General features: G+C 43.3%; 1 protein-coding gene across 1 annotated transcript in view; it reads left to right on the top strand.

The window, feature by feature from the left end:
• Positions 1-21,087, top strand: part of LOC311228313 (1-phosphatidylinositol 4,5-bisphosphate phosphodiesterase beta-1-like) — a 397,421-nt gene that overhangs the window by 236,401 nt on the left and 139,933 nt on the right. The window contains exons 8-14 of the mRNA XM_084314222.1: positions 8,454-8,628; positions 14,151-14,237; positions 14,469-14,539; positions 15,434-15,530; positions 16,631-16,715; positions 17,338-17,462; positions 18,247-18,401. Coding sequence (XP_084170348.1) covers positions 8,454-8,628; positions 14,151-14,237; positions 14,469-14,539; positions 15,434-15,530; positions 16,631-16,715; positions 17,338-17,462; positions 18,247-18,401 — 795 coding nt within the window. The remainder of the gene's footprint in view (positions 1-8,453; positions 8,629-14,150; positions 14,238-14,468; positions 14,540-15,433; positions 15,531-16,630; positions 16,716-17,337; positions 17,463-18,246; positions 18,402-21,087) is intronic.

Below are 21,087 nucleotides of genomic sequence, written 5' to 3'. Positions count from 1 at the left end.
ATCGGTAGGCCGATAATATCGGACATCCCTACTTTACATAGATCCATGAGGTATACCTTCCCAACCCTACTATCGTGCTCCCAACTCCATTCCTGGTTCTTTTGATGACACATGGTTTCACTTACATTCCACGCCATATGGTCTGTCTGACAGTTGTCAGTAGTTGTAAAGGATATCAGCTAGCTACAGTAGTCCACAAACAAGAAATAAAAGTAGTTTGCTGCAATCTAGTCGTGTATACCGGCGGAAACTGGACGAATTAGACGGAAATAAAGGAAGCTGGCATACATGTGTGTAGTATTTTGAAAGAAGGGACCCTGGGCTTTCGATAGGCTTTCAAATTTCATAAAACTACACTTCCCAGAATCTGCTTAGATTTTTTGTACACTTGATCTCAAGAAGGTGCTGAATGAGCTGACATTTTCACATCTGGTCAATGTGTTATTCACCGTCAAATGGATCTCAGGGAATGTATTTCCACTGTCAGAAACATTGTGTCTGTTACTACTAGGCTTGAGTAAATTGTAATGAACCAAAGGAGAATATCAATTATCTTTTTTGTTCTTTTCTTTTTTCCTATTTGACGGTGAATAACACCAAATTTACCAGACATGAAAAATTGCCACTGAGCTCATTCAGCACCTTCTTGAGATCACATGTACAAAAGATCTAAGCAAATTAATAAAGGGCAGATGATTAACAGGAGGTTTTGTAGATACAGTACGGAATTCTGCCATCCGGGCACATGCAATTTTAAATATGAGTATAGAATATAGAATATCAGGCCTATAAATGACCTTATTATGGCCAAGTCACACATCTATGGATCGGGCCAAATCTCCCCTTTCCTTTTTTTTTATTGATCTTTTTCCCCCCTTTTTCCGTACTTTTCTCCCATCCCAATGTTAGTCGTTATGCCAATTCCCTTCCTAGTCGTTGCGCTCTTGCCCCCTACTGTCGGTCTGGGGAGGGTGAAGACTACCACATGTCTTCCTCCGATACATGTGGAGTCAACCAACCGCTTCTTTTCACCTGACAGCGAGGACTCTCACTGGGGAGTGTAACGCGTGGGAGGATCACACTATCTCCCCCAGTTCCCTTCCTTGCTGAGCAGGCGCCCCGACCGACCTGTAGGAGTCGCTGTTTACAATGACCAGGATACATACCCCACCGCTTCCCACCCGCTAACACTGCCAATTGTGTTAGTATGGACGACCGACCAAGCCGGAGGTACCGCTGACAGCTGGATTCGATCCCAGTGTCTCTGCAGTGGTAGGCAGGCGCTTAGTCCGCTGCGCTACCCAGCCGCCCCAAATCTCCCCTTTCCAATGGCAGAGTTCAATCTGGATTTAGTACCACCAGGCACCCCTGACAGGGCAGCAAAAACCATGAATGAAATATACTGTAAGTACAGTTACTTTCTTATAATGTAAATTGATCCGCCATTTTTCATCAGTTTGCAACGCCGTTTTTTGTTAGACGTTCACAGAAAGGTAGAAAAACGAACTGCATTCTATTTTATAGCAATAACGTTCACATTTGTTCCACCCGTGAGATACTGTATGATCCTGAAAATAAAGAGAGAAAAAATATATATATATAAATAAAAAGTTCACGCTACAAGTCAGATGATTGATAGGGGCTGGTGTGAGCTGGGAAGTGTAGTTTCTTTTTTATTCGAAAGCCCATCGAAAGCCCTGGGTCCCTTCTTTCAAACGACTACACTCAAGTTAGGTTGCGCCAAGTCCTCGCGCCAATAAGCGCCTTTTTCCAACTCCATGTGATGAGATTTCTATAAACTCATATTTCACTAATAACACTTAAAATCATTGGTAAATAAACGTAGTGCTGAACTTATAGCCTACACGTTGACTGCTGTTTTGACAGGGTTAGGGTCTTTACTCTTGGCTATTTGGGGAAAAAAGCGCAACATTAATTCATACATTCTGTAGAGATGGATTTATGGAGTGATATCAAACTCGTACCGGTACCGGACCGCTCTAGCTTAAGAGGTTAAGTGGTTAAAGCATTGGTTCTCAAAGTGGGGTCCGAGGACCTCTAGGGGTCCTTGAGGTGGTTCCAGAGTGTCTTCACTTGAAGTTAGCACAATGACTGAATGTATACAAATTACTTTTCTGATTTGTAATTTGTGGTTTCACCTTTTCCTCTGTTATCACCACACTGACAGACAGTTATGGAATTCTTAACTAAATCATATTCATGTCTAACAACAACTATCTTCTCAGCTCTATTCACGTGCATTCATACTGAATTGAGAAAATAATGGTGCCAAAAGGTTATTCATACGACTTGTGTGTTTGTAGTTAGGAAATTGCTGTGAAATGGAATTTAGGTTTAGGATCGGTAGGAAGTTGAAAGTTGTTGCAGCTGAAACAGTTCGGCCTTTACATTTGATAAGTGGAGAGAAGCATTCATTAATTTAATTTGGTGAATATGAGTGACTGTAATATAATATAATGTAATATAGTGAATATTATTGACCGAGTGAGGTAATGCATGAGACATCTGCAGTTGGAAAAGTCCTCTATAAAGTCCTGGGGGTTTTATGTTCTCACCCTTCATGCAAAGACGATTTGAAGTGTGTGAGTGTGTGTGTGTGTGTGTGTGTGTGTGTGTGTGTGTGTGTGTGTGTGTGTGTGTGTGTGTGTGTGTGTGTGTGTGTGTGTGTCTGTGTGTGTGTGTGTGTGTGTGTGTGTGTGTGTGTGTGTGTGTAGGTGTGTGTGTGAGACAGTGTAAGACAGTGTGTGTGTGTGTGTGTGTGTGTGTGTGTGTGTGTGTGTGTGTGTGTGTGTGTGTGTGTGTGTGTGTGTGTGTGTGTGTGTGTGTGTGTGTGTGTGTGTGTGTGTGCGTGCGTGCGTGCGTGTGTGTGTGTGTGTGTGTGTGTGTGTGTGTGTGTGTGTGGTAGGTGTGTGTGTGAGACAGTGTGAGACAGTGTGTGTGTGCACGGCCGCGTGTGACTGTATTATGTGTTTATTCAACACCAACAATGAGTTTCCTAACAATGTATTATTAATGCCCCTAAATACTCTGATCCAAAACAGTGTACTCCATGAATAAATCAGCGATGTACCCACTTTCAGCCCAGTCCCCAGAGACTAGATGTTTAATGATCAGTCTCCTTCAAGATCGCTGATTTAAGTGTTGAAAGTGTAAACTTTTGAGGGCTTACGTCAACACAGTGTGGAAGGGGCCGCTGGTCATTAGCAAGCTGTACTCGCTGCATTTTATTTGCACATTACAAAGGAAAAGGGAACAATTGTTTTACTGCAGGGGTTGTGGAACAAATTGTGTTTTTATTAATATCTCCACCATGCAAAGCCTTGGATTATTATGTGTGTGTCTGTGTATCTATCCTGATCCCGCCAACAAGGCCGTGGTGATGAAACACAAGCAAGCCAGGCACGTGACTTTGAATTCATTTCCATTATTTTTCCATTCAAATAGATATTTTGAACACAACAGGTTTGCTGTTCAGAGCCTCAGGGAATCCGCTCTCTGGCCCTTGTTTACAACATGGATAATAGTGAACCTATCGTCGTTAATATACACATTAAAAACATTTATGCATGAATTCATTCCCACCATTGTCCATTGAAATTGTCCCCCTTGTGCTTGGAACCTGTTTCTAATATTCTTCCTATGCTTCCTATCACCCTTCCTATGCTTCCTAACATCCTCCCTTTGCTTCCTAACACCTTGCCTATGCTTCCTAACATTTCCCTTCCTAAGCTTCCTAATACCCTCCCTATGCTTCCTAGCACCTTTACTATGCTTCCTATCACCTTTCATATGTGTCCTATCACCCTTCCTAAGCTTCCTAACACCCGTCCTATGCTTCCTATCACCTTTCATATGCTTCCTATCCCTTCCCTTCCTAAGCTTCCTAACATCCTCCCTTTGCTTCCTAACACCTTGCCTATGCTTCCTAACATTTCCCTTCCTAAGCTTCCTAATACCCTCCCTATGCTTCCTAGCACCTTTCCTATGCTTCCTATCCCTTCCTGTCCTAAGCTTCCTAACACCCTCCCTATTCTTCCTATCACCTTCCCTATGCCTCCTATCACCTTTCATATGCTTCCTATCACCCTTCCTAAGCTTCCTAACACCCTTCCTATGCTTCCTATCACCTTTCCTATGCTTCCTATCCCTTCCCTTCCTAAGCTTCCTAGCATCCTCCCTATGCTTCCTTTCACCTTTCCTATGCTTCCTATCCCTTCCCTTCCTAAGCTTCCTAACACTTTCCGCATCCTACCACCTTTCCTATCCCTTCCCTTCCTATGATATGATATGATATGATACATTTATTTATATTGCGCCCCTCAACCAATAGTTGCATCGGCACGGGGCGCATCCCAGGAAAGAAAGAGAAACAAAAAAAACAGGAACAATACGAAAACAGAAAAAATACATGCAGTCCAACCAAGCAGATAGAGAACAGACAGACATAATACACCAGACATACTACAATACAAAAAACGAGCTCATGGATTGTTTATGGCGAATAGGTGGGTTTTGAGCATGGTCTTAAAGGTCCGTAGAGTGCTTGCAGATTTCAGGTTGAGTGGGAGCTTGTTCCAGAGTGTCGGTGCTGCGACTGCGAAAGCCCGGTTTCCCTTCATCACCAGTCTTGTGTGGGGGATTTTTAGGCAGATTTGGTTGTTTGATCTGAGGGATCTGGAGCTGGTTGATTGGACCAGGAGTTCTTTTATGTAGGCTGGGACGAGACCATGTATGGCTTTGTATGTGAACATGAGGATTTTGAAATGTATTCGTTGTTTTACCGGGAGCCAGTGTAGGGATACAAGGACTGGGGAGATGTGGTCCCTCATCTTGGTGCCCGTCACAAGCCTGGATGCTGCGTTCTGGACGAGTTGGAGGTGGTTTAATGTATTTGTCTGCCACACCAGAGTAGAGGGCGTTGCAGTAGTCCAGTCCCTGAGAATATGAGAGTGAGGATGACCCTTTGAAGGTCGCTGTGGGAGAGGAATGTTTTTATTTTTGCGATGGTGCGCAGCTGGAGGAAGCAGGACTGAGCCACTGCTCTGTCTGTCGAGTTTCAGCTCAGAGCCAAAAAAGACCCCCAGGTTTTTGACCTGGAGTTTTATCAGGGTGGACAGAGTGCCCATGTTGTTGGTGATCTGGGTGACAGGGGTGCGTGTGCCAAACAGGATTATTTCAGTTTTGCTCTCATTTAAATGCATGAAGTTTTGTGACATCCACTCTTTGATATCTCCCAGACAGTCTTTTAGTCGGGTTAAGCCAGAGGGTTCATCTGTGGTGAGTGGTAAGTAGATCTGTGTATCATCGGCATAGCAGTGGAACGAGATGTTGTGCCGAGTGATGATCTGACTGAGGGGGAGCATGTAGAGGTTGAAGAGAATGGGAGCCAGGATTGAACCCTGTGGGACTCCGTGGGTGAGGTTCGCTTTCTGGGAGGAGCAGTTTGTTAGGCTCACAGAGAAGGTTCTGTTTTACTTGTAGGACTTGAACCAAGCCAGGGCGGTGTTTGTGATGCCCGCCCCCTGCTGGAGGCGGTTGATAAGGATGGTGTGGTCGATCGTGTCGAAGGCTGCACTTAGGTCGAGGAGGACCAGTGCAGCACATTTCCCAGAGTCGGTGATGAGGAGTAGGTCGTTCAATAACTTTATGAGGGCGGACTCAGTGCTGTGACCAGCCCGGAAGCCGGACTGGGATTTCTCCAGAATGTTGTTTTGATGGAGGTAGGGGAGCAGTTGACTGAGGACAGCTTTTTCCAGTAGTTTGGACAGGAATGGTAGTTGGGATATTGGTCTATAGTTGCTGAGTAGGGTGGGGTCTAAGCTGGGTTTTTTGAGGAGGGGCTGGACTACTGTTTAAAGGTGGATGGAACTGTAGCAGTAGCCAGTGAGCTGTTGATGATTGAGAGGATGCGTGGACCGACTGTGTGGAACACCTCCTTGAGGAGGTGGGCGGGGACAGGGTCCAAGGGGGATGACGCAGGCTTCAGTGAGGAGGCCAGCTCGGAGAGGGAGGACATTGGGATGGGGTCGAAATTGGGGAGATTTGATGTGCATCCCAGCGTGGTGGCTATAGGTCCTGAGTGGGGGGTGGGATATTTCTTCTGATATTATTAACTTTCTCACAGAAAAAGTACAGAAATTCCTCACATTTGGCAGGGGATGGATCCTGGATAGTGTTGGAAGAGGAGAAGACAACAGAGTTTATGGTCTGGAATAATGCTCTGGGGTTTTGTGCATTTTTGGCAATTACGCTGGAGAAGTATTTAGCGCTCTCACTTTTCACCACTCTCTGGTAGGTCTGCTGGCTGTCCCTGAGCATCTCCAGTGAGATCTGTAGATGGTCTTTTTTCCACCTGCACTCAGCCTGCCTCCAGATCCTCCTCTGTGCTCTGGTGGTATCATTGAGCCAGGGGGTAGCCGCAGCTCTGGTGGTGTCATTGAGCCAGGCGGTAGCCGCAGGTTTGGGCTTCTTGAGGGTGAGAGGGGTGATGGTGTCTAGAATAGACTGGCAGGTGGAGTTAAAGATGCTGGTGAGTTTCTCCGGGTCTGAAGACGGCTCTTCGCCTGTGTTGTTTTGGGCGGCGGTAAAGGCGGAGGAAAACTTGGTGGCTGTCATGGCATTAATGAACCGAGAGAGGCGTTCGGAGCGTTGAGTGTTTGTAGGGGGGGGCAGGAATGAATTGAAAATCACGGCATCATGGTCGCAGTCAACATGGGCCTTCGTGGTCCTCACATCTCTGATGGGGAGATCAAGATAGAGGATGAGGTCTAGGGTGTGTCCTCCTTTGTGGGTGGGACCAGAGACGTGTTGGATCAGTCCAAGAGAGTGGGTCAGGTCTATAAACTCGCTCTCAAATGTCCTGGTGGAATTGTCAACATGGATGTTGAAATCGCCTAAAATCAATACCCGGTCATGGCTGGAGATTATGTTTGTGAGGAAAGTAGAGAACTAAGCTTCCTAACACCCTCCCTATGCTTCCTATTACCTTTCATATGCTTCCTATCCCTTTCCTTCCTATGCTTCCTACTGATCATCATAGTAACCTAACCAGGTCATGATTTCTTTGCTTTTGAGTTCACTTATTAGTCTCAAATTGGTGTTAAATGCTAGTAAAACAAAATGTATGTTATTCTCTAGAGCCAAAAATATAGTTTACAATGACCTTTGTATATCTACTGTGAATGGGTCTGACATTAAAAGAGTCACAGAATACAAAGACCTTGGTATTTGGCTTGATGAGAGATTTACATTTAAATACCATGTGAACGTTCTTGCCAGTAAATTGCCGTAAAATATTGGATTTCTGTTCAGAAATAGAGCCAGGTTCCCAATAAATACTGTAGCAGAAGAATATGTGGCAGTTTCCACTCTTAAACCCTCTCTGTATATCATTCAGCCATCAGATGTGTCACCGGTGATGGTTATACTACTCACCATTGTGTCCTGTACAATAAGGTTGGGTGGTCCTCTTTGGCAGAAAGATGAGATTGGCACTGGAATTTATTTCTATATAAAGCCATATTTGGAGATTGTCCAAACTACATTACCTCATTGTTGGAATGGACCTCTGAACCCTATAGTAAATGGGTAAATGGACAAAATGACTGAAGCTTATCCTTAAAGTGCCTAGATTTTGTACTGAACTTGGTAGATCTGCCTTTGACTTCTCTGCAGTGGACAGGGGGCATTGAAATTGGGTGCACTAGTGCCCATGGGTCGATTTAGAGCACTGGTGACCAAGCAGGTCATTACAATCTGTAATGTGTAATGTTATGTTATGTAATGTTATTTTTTGTTTTCTTCCTTGTACTTTGTTGTTGTTGTTGTTGTTGTTGTTGTTGTTGTGGACTATTTATGATGACTATGTGGTACTGACAACACATGAGGGCTGCCCCCCAGGGTAAATCTCAAGTCAAAATAAAGATTGAATTAAATGAATGAGCACATTTTTCAAATGTATTTTTTAAATTGTATTGAAGTGGCGGCAGATATCTCTGGGTAAGGGGTAAAATATGTTTATTTAAAAATGTTGGGTGAAGTAAAGTAAAGGAGCTGTGTACCTATACCACCCCTGCCTGTTATATCCAGCAGCAAACAGGACTGTGAAAAAAAACTCTGATCCAAGCTGCTTTCATCCCCTCACCACCATTCACACATCAGCCTATTTCTTTTGTTGTGTGCAATTTCAGAGTCATAACAGAAATACAATTCTAAATATTGCTCCCAACTCTAATGTCTATTTTTCATCTTTTCGTTCCTGCCTCTTTGTCGCTCTCTTTCGTTTTGCCATGTGCATTGATTCTCTCTCTCTCTCTCTCTCTCTCTCTCTCTCTCTCTCTCTCTCTCTCTCTCTCTCTCTCTCTCTCTCTCTCTCTCCTCTCTCTCTCTCTCTCTCTCTCTCTCTCTCTCCCTCTCCCTCTCCCTCTCTCTAGCTGGAGTCAGGTGTACCATTGCCCAGTCCCATGGATCTTATGGGGAAGATCCTGGTGAAGAATAAGAAGAAGCATCATAAGGCAGATGGCAGCGCGAAGAAGAAGCTGTCTGAGCAGGCGTCCAACACCTACAGTGACTCCTCTAGTGTCTGTGAGCCCTCGTCTCCTAGCGCTGGTACCTACACACCTACTCATATATATGTATTTAGTAACTCCTCTAGTGTCTGGGAGCCCTCGTCTCCTAGCGCTGGTACCTATACACCTACTCATATTTATTTATTTAGTAACTCCTCTAGTGTCTGTGAGCCCTCGTCTCCTAGCGCTGGTACCTATGTAACGGATGGTACCGCGAAGCGCAGTCACAGAAGGCCTGGGGTGAGTAGCGGTGCTATGGGTTAAACTCACTCTCATCCTCAAAAGACAGATAGACACGTTGCAAAGTAGTGAGTTCACTTCTTGGTATAGCGGTCTGTGCTGTTGCCCGCGGCGTGGGAGACCCGGGTTCGAAACTCCCTCAGGGCATTGAAGTTTCAGGTGACGATATGACAACCGTTACACCTACTCATATTTATATATATTTATTTAGTGACTCTTCTAGTGTCTGTGAGCCCTTGTCTCCTAGAGCTGGTACCTATACACCTACTCATATATATATATATTTAGTAACTCCTCAAAAAAATCACAAATGAACATATTCAAGGCAAGCTCACAGACAAAATCCAAAATCAACGACCGAAAAAAAGGAATAGGCTGAAGCTTATTTTTGCCTATCCTTTACCAATTCTAAAAAACTAAATATATTTTTATATAAGAAAAAAATTATTAATATATGCTGCAAGATATACTTTTTTGAAAAAGAAAATATGTTTAATGTTTTACTCAAAACTGTACTCCTGAATTATTTTAAGGCTTTTTTAAATCTCCCCTGAGAAGTACACAACTTCAACCCGTCACTAAGGCTATTCCTCTAGTGTCTGTGAGTCCTCGTCTCCTAGCACTAGTACCTATCAGTGATGGGAATAACGGCGCTATAAGTAACTTTGTTACAAACGGCGTTCGTTTTTTCAGTAACGAGTAATCTAACGGATTACTCTTCCAATCTTAATAACGTCGTTACCGTTACTCCAAAAAAATGCGGCGCGTTACTATGAATGAACCTGTTTCTTTCATCAGACATATCTCTGCGCCGAGAGGCAATAATAATGTTCTTCCTTGTTTAGTGGACAGTGCGCGAGCCAAGCATACATGCTGACGATTGGCTGAGGTTGAATACAATGTCATGGTAAGCCAATCAGAGGTAGAGGTGGGCGGGTGTCTAAAGCATCCAGAGTCTGACACACAGCGCGACAAGACAAGCGATCACTGATCAGTCAGCATGAGACCGCGGTCCGTCAGTCCGTGTAGTGTACGTTTTGAGCCCAAAAACGAATCCAACGAACAACACAAGCGACTCAAGTCAGCGTTTTGTGTTCACTCTTTGCAGCGCAGGGCACTGAGTGGCCCTACTGCAGTGCTGACAGCCTTATCAACAGTGCTGCACTTCCTGGTTTAATAGCACAGGCTTCAGGTGCTCAGAGATATTATATCTCTGTATGTCATGCATGTCTTAAATGTAATGATTAGATTAGTTTAGATGATTCGATTAGATTCTTATATCTGTATGTTGTGTATGTCATTGATTGATTGATTGAAAAGTTTATTAACAGATTGCAGAATGGGTACAGTACAGTACAGCTCAATACATACAATTGTTAAGGGGATGCAGACCAGAGAAAGACTTTCGTCATAAATGTCATGAATTGAAAATGGGGGACCCTGATGTAAACAAGACGAAACTCTTTCTCTGGTCTGCATCCCCTTAACAATTGTGTGTATTGAGCCGTACTGTATTGTACCCATTCTGCAATCTGTTCATTAAAATGTTCAATCAATCAGTATATATTTGTTATTTACTTTTGGTATAGTGCTTAACAAGCATAATTTAATGTTGCCCAGTTGTGGCCTGTTGAGGGGCAATACATATCAAAAGTTCCAAAACATCTATACTGTTTGTATTTTTATGATCCACTATATAAACATAGTAATTATAATATCTACATAGCCTACATGGCATTTGATTGGAGGCTAGTCTCACTTTGTCCCACAGCAACATTAAAATAGTTTAGATTTGTGTATGTTGTTTATGTAAAAAAAAATCTTGAAAGTAACACAATAGTTACTTTCTGAAGTAACTAGTTACTTTTATAATTTGTAACTGAGTAAGTAATTTAGTTACTTTTTGGAAGAAGTAACTAGTAACTGTAACTAGTTACTTTTTTAAAGTAACTTGCCCAACACTGGTACCTATACACCTACTCATATACTGTATATATATTTAGTAACTCCTCTGGTGTCTGTGAGCCCTTGTATATATACTGTATATATCCCAACCGTTCAGTTTGACCACTACAGTCTGGGTTACCTCGGTTTACTTTTCTGTAGCCTAATACATCACTCCTGGGGTGTGTATGAACAGCTTTTGTTTGTATAACTGGCCATTGACTATTTCCATTTACTGTCATACAACACTAAGAATACACACTCACACACACACCCACACACACACACACACACACACACACACACACACACACACACACACACACACACACACACACACACACACACACACACACACACACACACACACACACACACACACACACAGACACACACACACACACACACAAACACAGACAGACAGACACACACACACGCGCACACACACACACACACACACACACACACACACACACACACACACACACACACACAGACAGACACACACACACACACACACACACACACACACACACACACACACACACACACACACACACACACACACACACATCCTGCAAATAATCCCATAAAGTCAGACTCGGAACACTGAAATATGATTATTTTTGATAAGATAAGATATTCCTTTATTAATCCCCATGGGGAAATCCGGGTGTCATAGCAGCATGGGGGAGGGGTGAGGGGAGGTACAGCAGGGTATGGGCAGGGTAATAGTAGCAAGACATAAATATAGGCAATCAAATTGTATCTGAATATAAAAATATGAGAAAAATAAACAGTGTAAACAATATAAAACTCTGAATATAAAAATATGAGGAAAATAAACAGTGTAAACAAAGGTGCAGATGAGGGTCTGTATGCCCTATCGGTTATATTATACAGTATGTTACAATAAAATGGGCATGCACACACACACACACAACTTTCATGAATGCATTATGGATTCATGATGCATGTATTGGTCGCCTGCACACACACATGCACGTGTACACACACACACACACACACACACACACACACACACACACACACACACACACACACACACACACACACACACACACACACACACACACACACACACAAATGTATTCATGATGCATGTATTGGTCGGTATGCCTGCACACACACATGCACGTGTACACACACACACACACACACACACACACACACACACACACACACACACACACACATCCTGCAAATAAACCCATTAAAGTCAGCCTCGGAACACTGAATTATGGCGTCTCAGATTCTAAATGCGGCCCAGCAGGCCAGGACGGGTCCATCTGGACCTGGGACGGTATCTTTGTGTCTCTGTGCTTCCAAGACATGGAACCACTGGAGTGAACATGGATCCTGTTTATCATTCATCACTTTCACTGCCTACTCCATCAGAACAATGTTATTGAATATTACATATACTCCCTGCCAGACACATGCACTGCTGGCCACTGGGGTGTCCTAAATGCTGGACAGTGATTGGTTGCTGTGTGTGTGTGTGTGTGTGTGTGTGTGTGTGTGTGTGTGTGTGTGTGTGTGTGTGTGTGTGTGTGTGTGTGTGTGTGTGTGTGTGTGTGTGTGTGTGTGTGTGTGTGTGTGTGTGTGTGTGTGTGTGTGTGTGTGTGTGTGCGTGCATGCACACAATGTTCAGCTGTAGATGAGAGTGGGCTGTAGGATAAATTCTCTTCGGCATTTGTGTCTACTGGCAACGATCGCAGACCACTTGGACAGAGTGGCCAAGCTTCAGTCTTACATTAATATACACTGCCCCCTGGTGGGAGGGAATGAGCAACACAGTTGGTTGACTACATGATACATCACTGCTCACTAAGCTGGCTTGCTGGCCTGACATCTATAGAGATTCAACAGATCTGACTAGAACAATATAGTAATTGAACAGAGGATGATTTACCGTATTTTGTATCCAGGAGTATCCTCTGCCGTTCTCTAAAAGCTGTTCTACTGTATTGATGATTGTGTAGCGCTGGCTTGTTCTATTGGGACTAGCGACTTGACGTGAGACTTGAACCCTACAGTGTGGTCTTGTTTACATTTACATTTAGTCATTTAGCTGACGCTTTTATCCAAAGCGACTTACAAGTTCTGTACGACAAGCCATCAGGAAGGGCACAACTCTATCAGCTGAGCAACAATGTTCATCAAAGTGTTGAGTGCTACAGTGTAGGTTAGTTTATTAGGACAAGTGCATGACAGTACGGTTAGTTAGGGTTAGATTTTTTTATTGTTTTTTTTTTTTTTTTTTTTTAATTCAGATAATGGTTGAAGAAGTGCGTCTTTAGTCGACGGCGAAAGATTGGACGTGATTCGGCTGTCCTAACTGGGGTGGGTAGTTCATTCCACCATTGTGGGGCAAGGACTGAGAATAGGCGACTTCTCTTTGATGACCCTCCCGGAGCTTGGATAGGAGTAGGTCTGAGGCGGCCAGAAGATGCAGAGCGTAGGGGTCTTGAGGGTGTGTAGTTAGAGACCATTGACCGGAGGTAGGCGGGAGCGGTTCCCTTTGCCGCACGGTATGCTAGGTCGAGGGCCTTGAAGCGGATTCGTGCAGCAATGGGGAGCCAGTGCAGGTCCCTAAGAAGTGGGGTGACATGGGCCGACTTCGGTAGGTTTGAGATCAGGCGGGCCGCTGCGTTCTGAATGAGTTGAAGAGGCTTAGTGGCAGTGGCCGGGAGGCCAGCGAGCAGTGCATTGCAGTAGTCGAGGCGGGAGATGACTGTTGATTGGACGAGGAGTTGGGTGGCTTCTTTTGTCAGGAAGGGGCGTATCCTTCTGACGTTGCTCAGGAGGAATCGGCAGGTTCTGGTCGTCGCTGCGATGTGAGCAGAGAAGTTCAACTGGTCGTCGAGGACAACACCAAGGTTCTTGGCGGTCGGGGACGCAGTCACAGCTGTATTCTCGACTGTGATTGAAAGGTCGGTTAGGGGGGAGGATTTGGCCGGCAGGTGGAGCAATTCTGTTTTGCTTAGGTTCAGTTTGAGGTGGTTGGACGTCATCCAGGCTGAGATGTCGGACAGACAGGCCGAGATCCGCTCAGAGACGTGGATATCTGAGGGAGGGAAGGAGAGGAAGAGTTGAGTATCGTCGGCATAACAATGGTAGGAGAAGCCATGAGACGTGATAATGTTACCCAGTGATTTAGTGTAGAGGGAGAAGAGAAGGGGTCCTAAAACCGAGCCCTGGGGGACACCCGTCCGCAGGGGGCGGGTGGCCGACAGGGTCCCTCTCCATGACACTTGGTAGTCTTGTGTGTTACGTTTGCCCTGCACGGTTCCATGCCTGGGAAGAAGCTGACGTGTTGATTATTATTGAATGTCCTCCCCTCTCTCTCTCTAGGTTCAACCAATCAGGAGATGGCAGAGTCTTCCCAGCCTCCAGAAGGGGCAGAGCTCAGTCTCAGGCCACAGGGCAGGAAGTCCATCGGTAAGTGATCTGATGAAGGCCACGCTTGCTACTTAGTTCACGTGATCAAATTAGGGGTTAAGTGTCTTGCTCAAGGACACTTCGACACACAGTGCCTACCCCCCGAGCCACTGTACAAATCCCCCTCAAATACAGTATTCACAACAATCACACTGTGTTTGAAACCTACAAGTGCCTTACAGTGTTTCTGACTCCCTGTAAATGTATTGAGCTCTATGACTTGTGTTTCAGGAGAGGTGGAGGCAGAGAGCGAAGATGAGGATGATGACGACGATGACTGTAAAAAGGGCTCCATGGATGAGGTGTGTGAAGGTTCAGATGAGGTGTGAAGGTTCAGATGAGGTGTGTGAAGGTTCAGATGAGGTGTGGAGGTTCAGATGAGGTGTTGAGGTTCAGATGAGGTGTGGAGGTTCAGATGAGGTGTTGAGGTTCAGATGAGGTGTTGAGGTTCAGATGAGGTGTTGAGGTTCAGGTGAGGTGTTGAGGTTCAGATGAGGTGTTGAGGTTCAGGTGAGGTGTTGAGGTTCAGATGAGGTGTTGAGGTTCAGATGAGGTGTTGAGGTTCAGGTGAGGTGTTGAGGTTCAGGTGAGGTGTTGAGGTTCAGATGAGGTGTGGAGGTTCAGATGAGGTGTGGAGGTTCAGATGAGGTGTGGAGGTTCAGATGAGGTGTTGAGGTTCAGATGAGGTGTGGAGGTTCAGATGAGGTGTGGAGGTTCAGACCACAGAGGTTACCTAAGCGCTGTCCATGTGCCCATGTTCTTTCTATTGCTTGGTTCTGCCATCCCGACCTTTGCAGTCGATGGTCTCTCTAGCATTATACTATGTGCTGTTGCTGCCCCCTGGTGTACAACTTTGATAAAGCACTTTACTCCCCAGCTCTGTCATCACAGGCCTATAATATTATATAGTAAGACTTGCCTTACATTCCTTACCTTAACACAGATATACACACTCATGTGATAGAAGGAGACAAAAGACACTCACCGTTCTATACTTTCAATGAGGATAGTTGACTTGTTTGAGAGGCTGAAATGTACAGTATATTCCACTGTGATGATGATGATGATTGTGTATGTGTGTGTGCGTGTGCGTGTGTGCGTGTGTGTGCGTCTGCGTGTGTGTGTGTGCGTGTGTGTGTGTGCGTGTGTGCGTACGTGCGTGTGTGTTTGTGACCAGGGTACGTGTTTGTGACCAGGGTACGGCGGGCAGCGAGGCGTTCGCCACGGAGGAGATGTCCAACTTAGTCAGCTACATCCAGCCGGTCAAGTTCAACAGCTTCGAGGCGTCCAAAAGTACACAGCGACTACATTCTACACGACTTCATCCAGAGTCTCATGCTTAACCCTGCGGGTTAACCCTTTCACTAGTGTGGTAGTGAAAGGGTTAACCTTATGTAGTGTGGTAGTGAAAGGGTTAACCTTCTGTAGTGTTGCAGTGAAAGGGTTAACCATTTGGTCGTTTTTCTTTTGTTAGCAACCTTACTTTTGTAGCTTTCCATCTGGTGTGATCCTAGCCCTTCCAGAGGCTTGGTAATCCAGCTTGGAACAGCAGTGTCTTTTTGGAGCCTTTATAAAACTAATATGACTATAGTTACATATTTTGACTTATATTGAAAAAAGTTCAATCGTTTTTGATGTGTGTTGGATAACAATCTTACTTTATCCCCCTGATTCCCAAGACTTGAGAGGAGACATTTCATTATTGTTCTGCGTGTTTAAAAAAAAAAAAAAATTATGTTATATTCAATTTCTGTTTAGTTTTTTATTTAATATATACAGTATAGTGATATAACTAATTTATACATGCATATGACATAACTGTAGCTTAGATATTCTGATAGGCCAGGCTGTCCTGAAATAAAACATGTATAGCACTTCATTTTGCTATACAAGTTCGAGGTTATACATGCATTATAACACAATTAAACCAGGCAAACCTAAAATAGGAGAAAATGGCTTTGACTCCACTGGGTTAACTGAGTCCTATACTAGAATGATGTGACTGACTCCATTCATATACTCTGTATTACGTGTTTCATGATTTTTAAGTGTAATATCAACAGTCACTATTGGCCAGTAGATCAACTGTCTATCTGGTTAATGAGTCAGGTGTCCCCCTGCTCCACCCCCCCTCTATGGCGAGCTGCTAGGGCTGGATTTCTGGACTTGAACTATGCTGCACTGTATCCATGTCCCCTTCCACTGCACTTTACTGTCTTATTGTTGTCTCACTGTTCTGTCCTGTTTTGCACTTATTTATTTATCATTATTATTATTTTGTTGTTCCTATTTGTGAATAATCATGCACTGAAATGTCAAATCACGTTCCATTTGTACCTCTACAATATGGTGAATAAAGTAATCTGAATCTGAATCTGTGACCGTATCCACAGAGATGAATAGGAGCTACCAGATGTCATCCTTTGTGGAGACCAAGGCGCTGGAGCAGCTGACCAAGTGTCCCGTGGAGTTTGTAGAGTATCCTTGTCACTCCTTAACGAAGTTTGTTCTATAGGGGATTTCGTCAGTGTCATCATTCAGGTCATCGAATCTATGTTTTCAGATTTAATGGTAGATTGGCACCCTGTGGCCATGTTTGGGTAACTGCACCCTGTTTAGACATGGCAGATAAGAAAGGGAAAAAAAAGAAAACTATAAAGACTTGAAGAATGGCACTGTTTTGCATTTGTGTCATTCACATTTCATGCTCTAGAAATGAGTCACTAGCCTTCATGCCACTGGCCGTGTCCAACCAGAAGAGCTTGTATGGGGAATTTCACAGGGTTTTCTCTTTGTCCTACAGCCCAACTCAGCCCAACTCCACGATTTAGCTAGCTGAAGAAGCAATCGTTTTTCAGGAAAAAGTTCCATAGTGCAAGTTTAACAAAGCAAATAACTTTTTCTACAATATAAGATGGATATAGATATACTATACAATATAAGATAGATACATATATGCCCAGATCTACAAAATGAATGAGGTCGGTGCAATGTTGGTGCCATCTGGGGCTTAGCTTTGGACTCCTGCAGGTCAGCGTGTTTTCTACCTGCAGAAGGTCATGCTATTCTCCAGCCTTTGCCCTTAACCCACATGTTCCAGATACAACAAGCTACAGCTTAGCAGGATCTACCCTAAAGGCACCAGGGTGGACTCTTCCAACTACAACCCCCAGCTCTTCTGGAACGCAGGCTGTCAGCTGGTGGCCCTCAATTTCCAGACCATAGGTGAGAGGAGATGCTTCAGAGTAGTGTGTTTTGCTTCAGAGCAAACGTTGTCATGTCATGAGCAAATGTTTTTACTCCTTTACTAGTTTTAGTCCAACTTATTTGATGTTCTTTTTTACTCACTTGCTAGTTTTTATGTGATTCTACACTGTAGCGCTTTGAGATTTGTTCCACAAATATAAAACACCCTTACAAATCAAATATATTATTATTATTATTATTATTATTTCATAAGATGTTGTCCCAGGGACCCCTATCTGAGAAGATGGTTGTTTTTATTAGATGTGATTTAGTTGAGAATCTCATAACTGTCTGTAGGTGTGGAGATAGTGAAATCACAATAGTCATTCATATGCATTATTTCATTGTGTTAACTTCTAGTGAAGACATTAGTGAAATTAAAATGCCCTATTGTATTGAGGGCTCATGAGTTATTTATAGTGCATACATATACCATGATATATGCTCCCATGTGGAAATTCACATGTTAGATCATATATTCATCATGTTGGATTGTCTGGTAATGGGAAGTGACTGAACTGAAACTGTAATAAAAAAAAAGAACTAGACAGAATTCTCAGATTTTTTTTACAATAACATTTACTTTCATCATTCATTTAGATGACAAAATTGTGTATCCTATTTCAAATAATAAGAATGATTAATAGTATTAATATGAATAAATAATAATTTACGACAAAAATAGAGGACAAATGATAATGTCTATATGTTACCCAGCCTTATGTGTGACTTGTTATTATGTCATCCTCTCCGTCCCCGTCAGACCTGTCAATGCAGCTGAACCTGGGCATGTATGAGTACAATGGGAAGTGTGGCTACAGACTGAAGCCGGAGTTCATGAGACGACCTGACAAACACTTTGACCCTTTCACTGAGAGCACCGTGGATGGAATAGTAGCCAACACTCTATCTGTGAAGGTGAAGGAAGTGTGTGTGTGTGTGTGTGTGTGTGTGTGTGTGTGTGTGTGTGTGTGTGTGTGTGTGTGTGTGTGTGTGTGTGTGTGTGTGTGTGTGTGTGTGTGTGTGTGTGTGTGTGTGTGTGTGTGTGTGTTTTGCGGTGGTCAGCCCAATATAATCTAAATGTAAATGTTAGTGGTGTATTGGGCGCCAGACAGGCTAAAACCTGTCAATAAATTAAATAAGCTAAATTAAAGCTTACTGTTGTTACCGGCTAGCTCCAGGTAACCTCCACTACAAAAAACAGCATGCGACAAGATTTGAAATAAGAGGCAGGCAAACAGTATTCAGTGAAATAATATATACTGTATTCAAAATAATCAAGTGCAAAACAGATACATAGAATACAAGTGAAAAATGGTAATAAGTCAAACAAAAACAGTCCAGATTGTGTGTGTGCTCAGTGATTGTGTGTTTGTGGGGGTAGCAGAATGGGGTAGGCTGAAGAGGTGGCTGAGGACAGCTTGGAGATTGGTAGGGGGAAGCTGGGAGAACAGGGACACTGAAGATCTTGAGTGAAGGTGGTCAAGTCCAGGATAGTTGGTGGTTTGAAGAGACGGAGAGTCATTCTACGAAAGCTTGCCATTTTCACTTTTTAATGTTTGATTTGAAAAGTATTGTTTTAAAAGTTTTGGATACATTTCTTTTATTAAGTGGATTCTTATCTCTCAGACAAATGTACCGTGCCATCTCAGGCTATTATATTTTTTATTGTTTTCACATTTAAACAACATGCATATTTGTTTTTCGTCAGCCCTGTTACTACATATCAATTACTGTTTGAAAAGGTTATAAATACATATTTAGAATAATTATGATATCATATGAAAGATAAAAGCCCCTTGTTACAATAGTGTGTTTGTAGAGTTAGAATATTGACAAGTAAACTTTTTCCCCCATGAATAAATATGCCCATTCACAATGGACCCTTTCACAGCATCTTTGATTTAAGAAAAAGTTATGAAAACAAAATAATAATATCCCAATTTCTTTAAGGGAGCCACTGGTTTCTATTACTTAACATATAAAATGAGTTTGTTTTACATTTTTCTTTTCTTTTCTTAAATTACATCAGAATATTGTACAATTAACAGGGCTGACACCTCAGTAACAGGAATGACACAGTTACCGAAATGGTTATACTGCTTGTTTAATTTCAAATTTCCCACGGGATAATAAAAGTATTTCTATTCTATTAAGTTACAATTGTGGGTGTAATGGAGTTATTTAAGAAGATGTTATGGAGATAGTTATGACACAGTCATAAGCCTTTAATTCAACATGACATATCAGAATACTTTGTTGACAGATATGAGGTTTTAGTGTAGAAGATGATGAAAATAATTATGATACTGCAGATGTAGTCAAATTCAATCAATTGTTTTATTCAAAAACAAAACAAAAAACAATCAGGAATAGGAGGGGGGGGAAACGCCATCTCAGGTACCCTATCAACCTTGGTTGACAGCTGAAATTCAACCTTGGCAACAAACAGCAGTAGAACAATGTTTCAAACATCTAACATCTTTTCAAACATCTAAACCCCCCTCCCTAGAATTGCAGAACAAACAATCACCTAATGCACCATTAGTTTGCCTACCCAACACGTTTTGACCAGATGTCTTTCCGGATCTCTACATGTCGTGCTGTCACATTGACAGGAGAAGGAATTAACTTTAAAATGTCGTCAAACATGTACCAGATACAGTCCTCGCGGGATGGCCAGAAATATCTATTCTGGCCAATATGGCGCTTGCACTTCACTTGGGCATATCCTTCACATGTTGCCACAATGATTCCAGGGTATAGCTCCTGGTCATATGTAAGGACACACCATTGACCAATTATCCCATCACTACTCCAATCGATCTCCTGGGGTCCTTGAAGTTCTTCAGTCAGCTGTTCTGCTGACTTTTGTGCTTGTGCTTGTGTGGTTGGCTGAGGTATGGCTGGGGTGCTTGTGGTTGGCTGAGGTATGGCTGGGGTGTTTGTGGTTGGCTGAGGTATGGCTGGGGTGCTTGAGGCTTGGGTTGCCTTGATCATTTGAGGGCCCATTATCAGTGGAGCAAAGATGAAGTGGTTAGTGTTGAAACATGTACAGGACAGGTTCTTCAATGTGGCACACAGACAGCTGACATCCCTGGTGATCAAGTGGCCTTTCCTGTTGGTGACCACTTGGTGTATTCGCATTGTCCCTGGGACTAATGGGATATTTGCTGGCATGTTACGATAAGCATCCACAATGTTCTCAGTTTCCACATAAAAGAGCTTCACTGTCGTGCCAGTTGTAAGTAGTGCTCGGTAAAGTGTGGTGGCATCAGGAATGTCACGCCCTGTACTCACAAGTTGATCTGCCAGTCTTTTTAATACTCCCCCAACACCATCATGCGCTCCCTTTCCGTGGCTTGCTTAAAAAAAATTCCATGTGCCACTCTCAAAGCCCCTCTTACTCAATTCAGTACTGAACAGGAAGAAATTACCCTTCCGCCTGCATTGAGTACAAGGACCGTCACTGAAGAAGTGGACCACAGACACAGGTGGATGATTGGCTTGTACGTAGTCCAGTACTGGCTCAAGGTGTTAGATCGCAGGGGGACCTTTTTGCTTGGATTCTGAGATGGTGCAGAAGCAGAGATGGCGTGCATCT

The sequence above is a fragment of the Notolepis coatsorum genome (assembly GCF_963971535.1).
Source record: "Notolepis coatsorum genome assembly, chromosome: 5".
NCBI lineage: Eukaryota > Metazoa > Chordata > Actinopteri > Aulopiformes > Paralepididae > Notolepis > Notolepis coatsorum.
The sequence above is the reverse complement of the archived record's forward strand: the minus strand, read 5'-3'. Positions and strand labels throughout refer to the sequence as shown.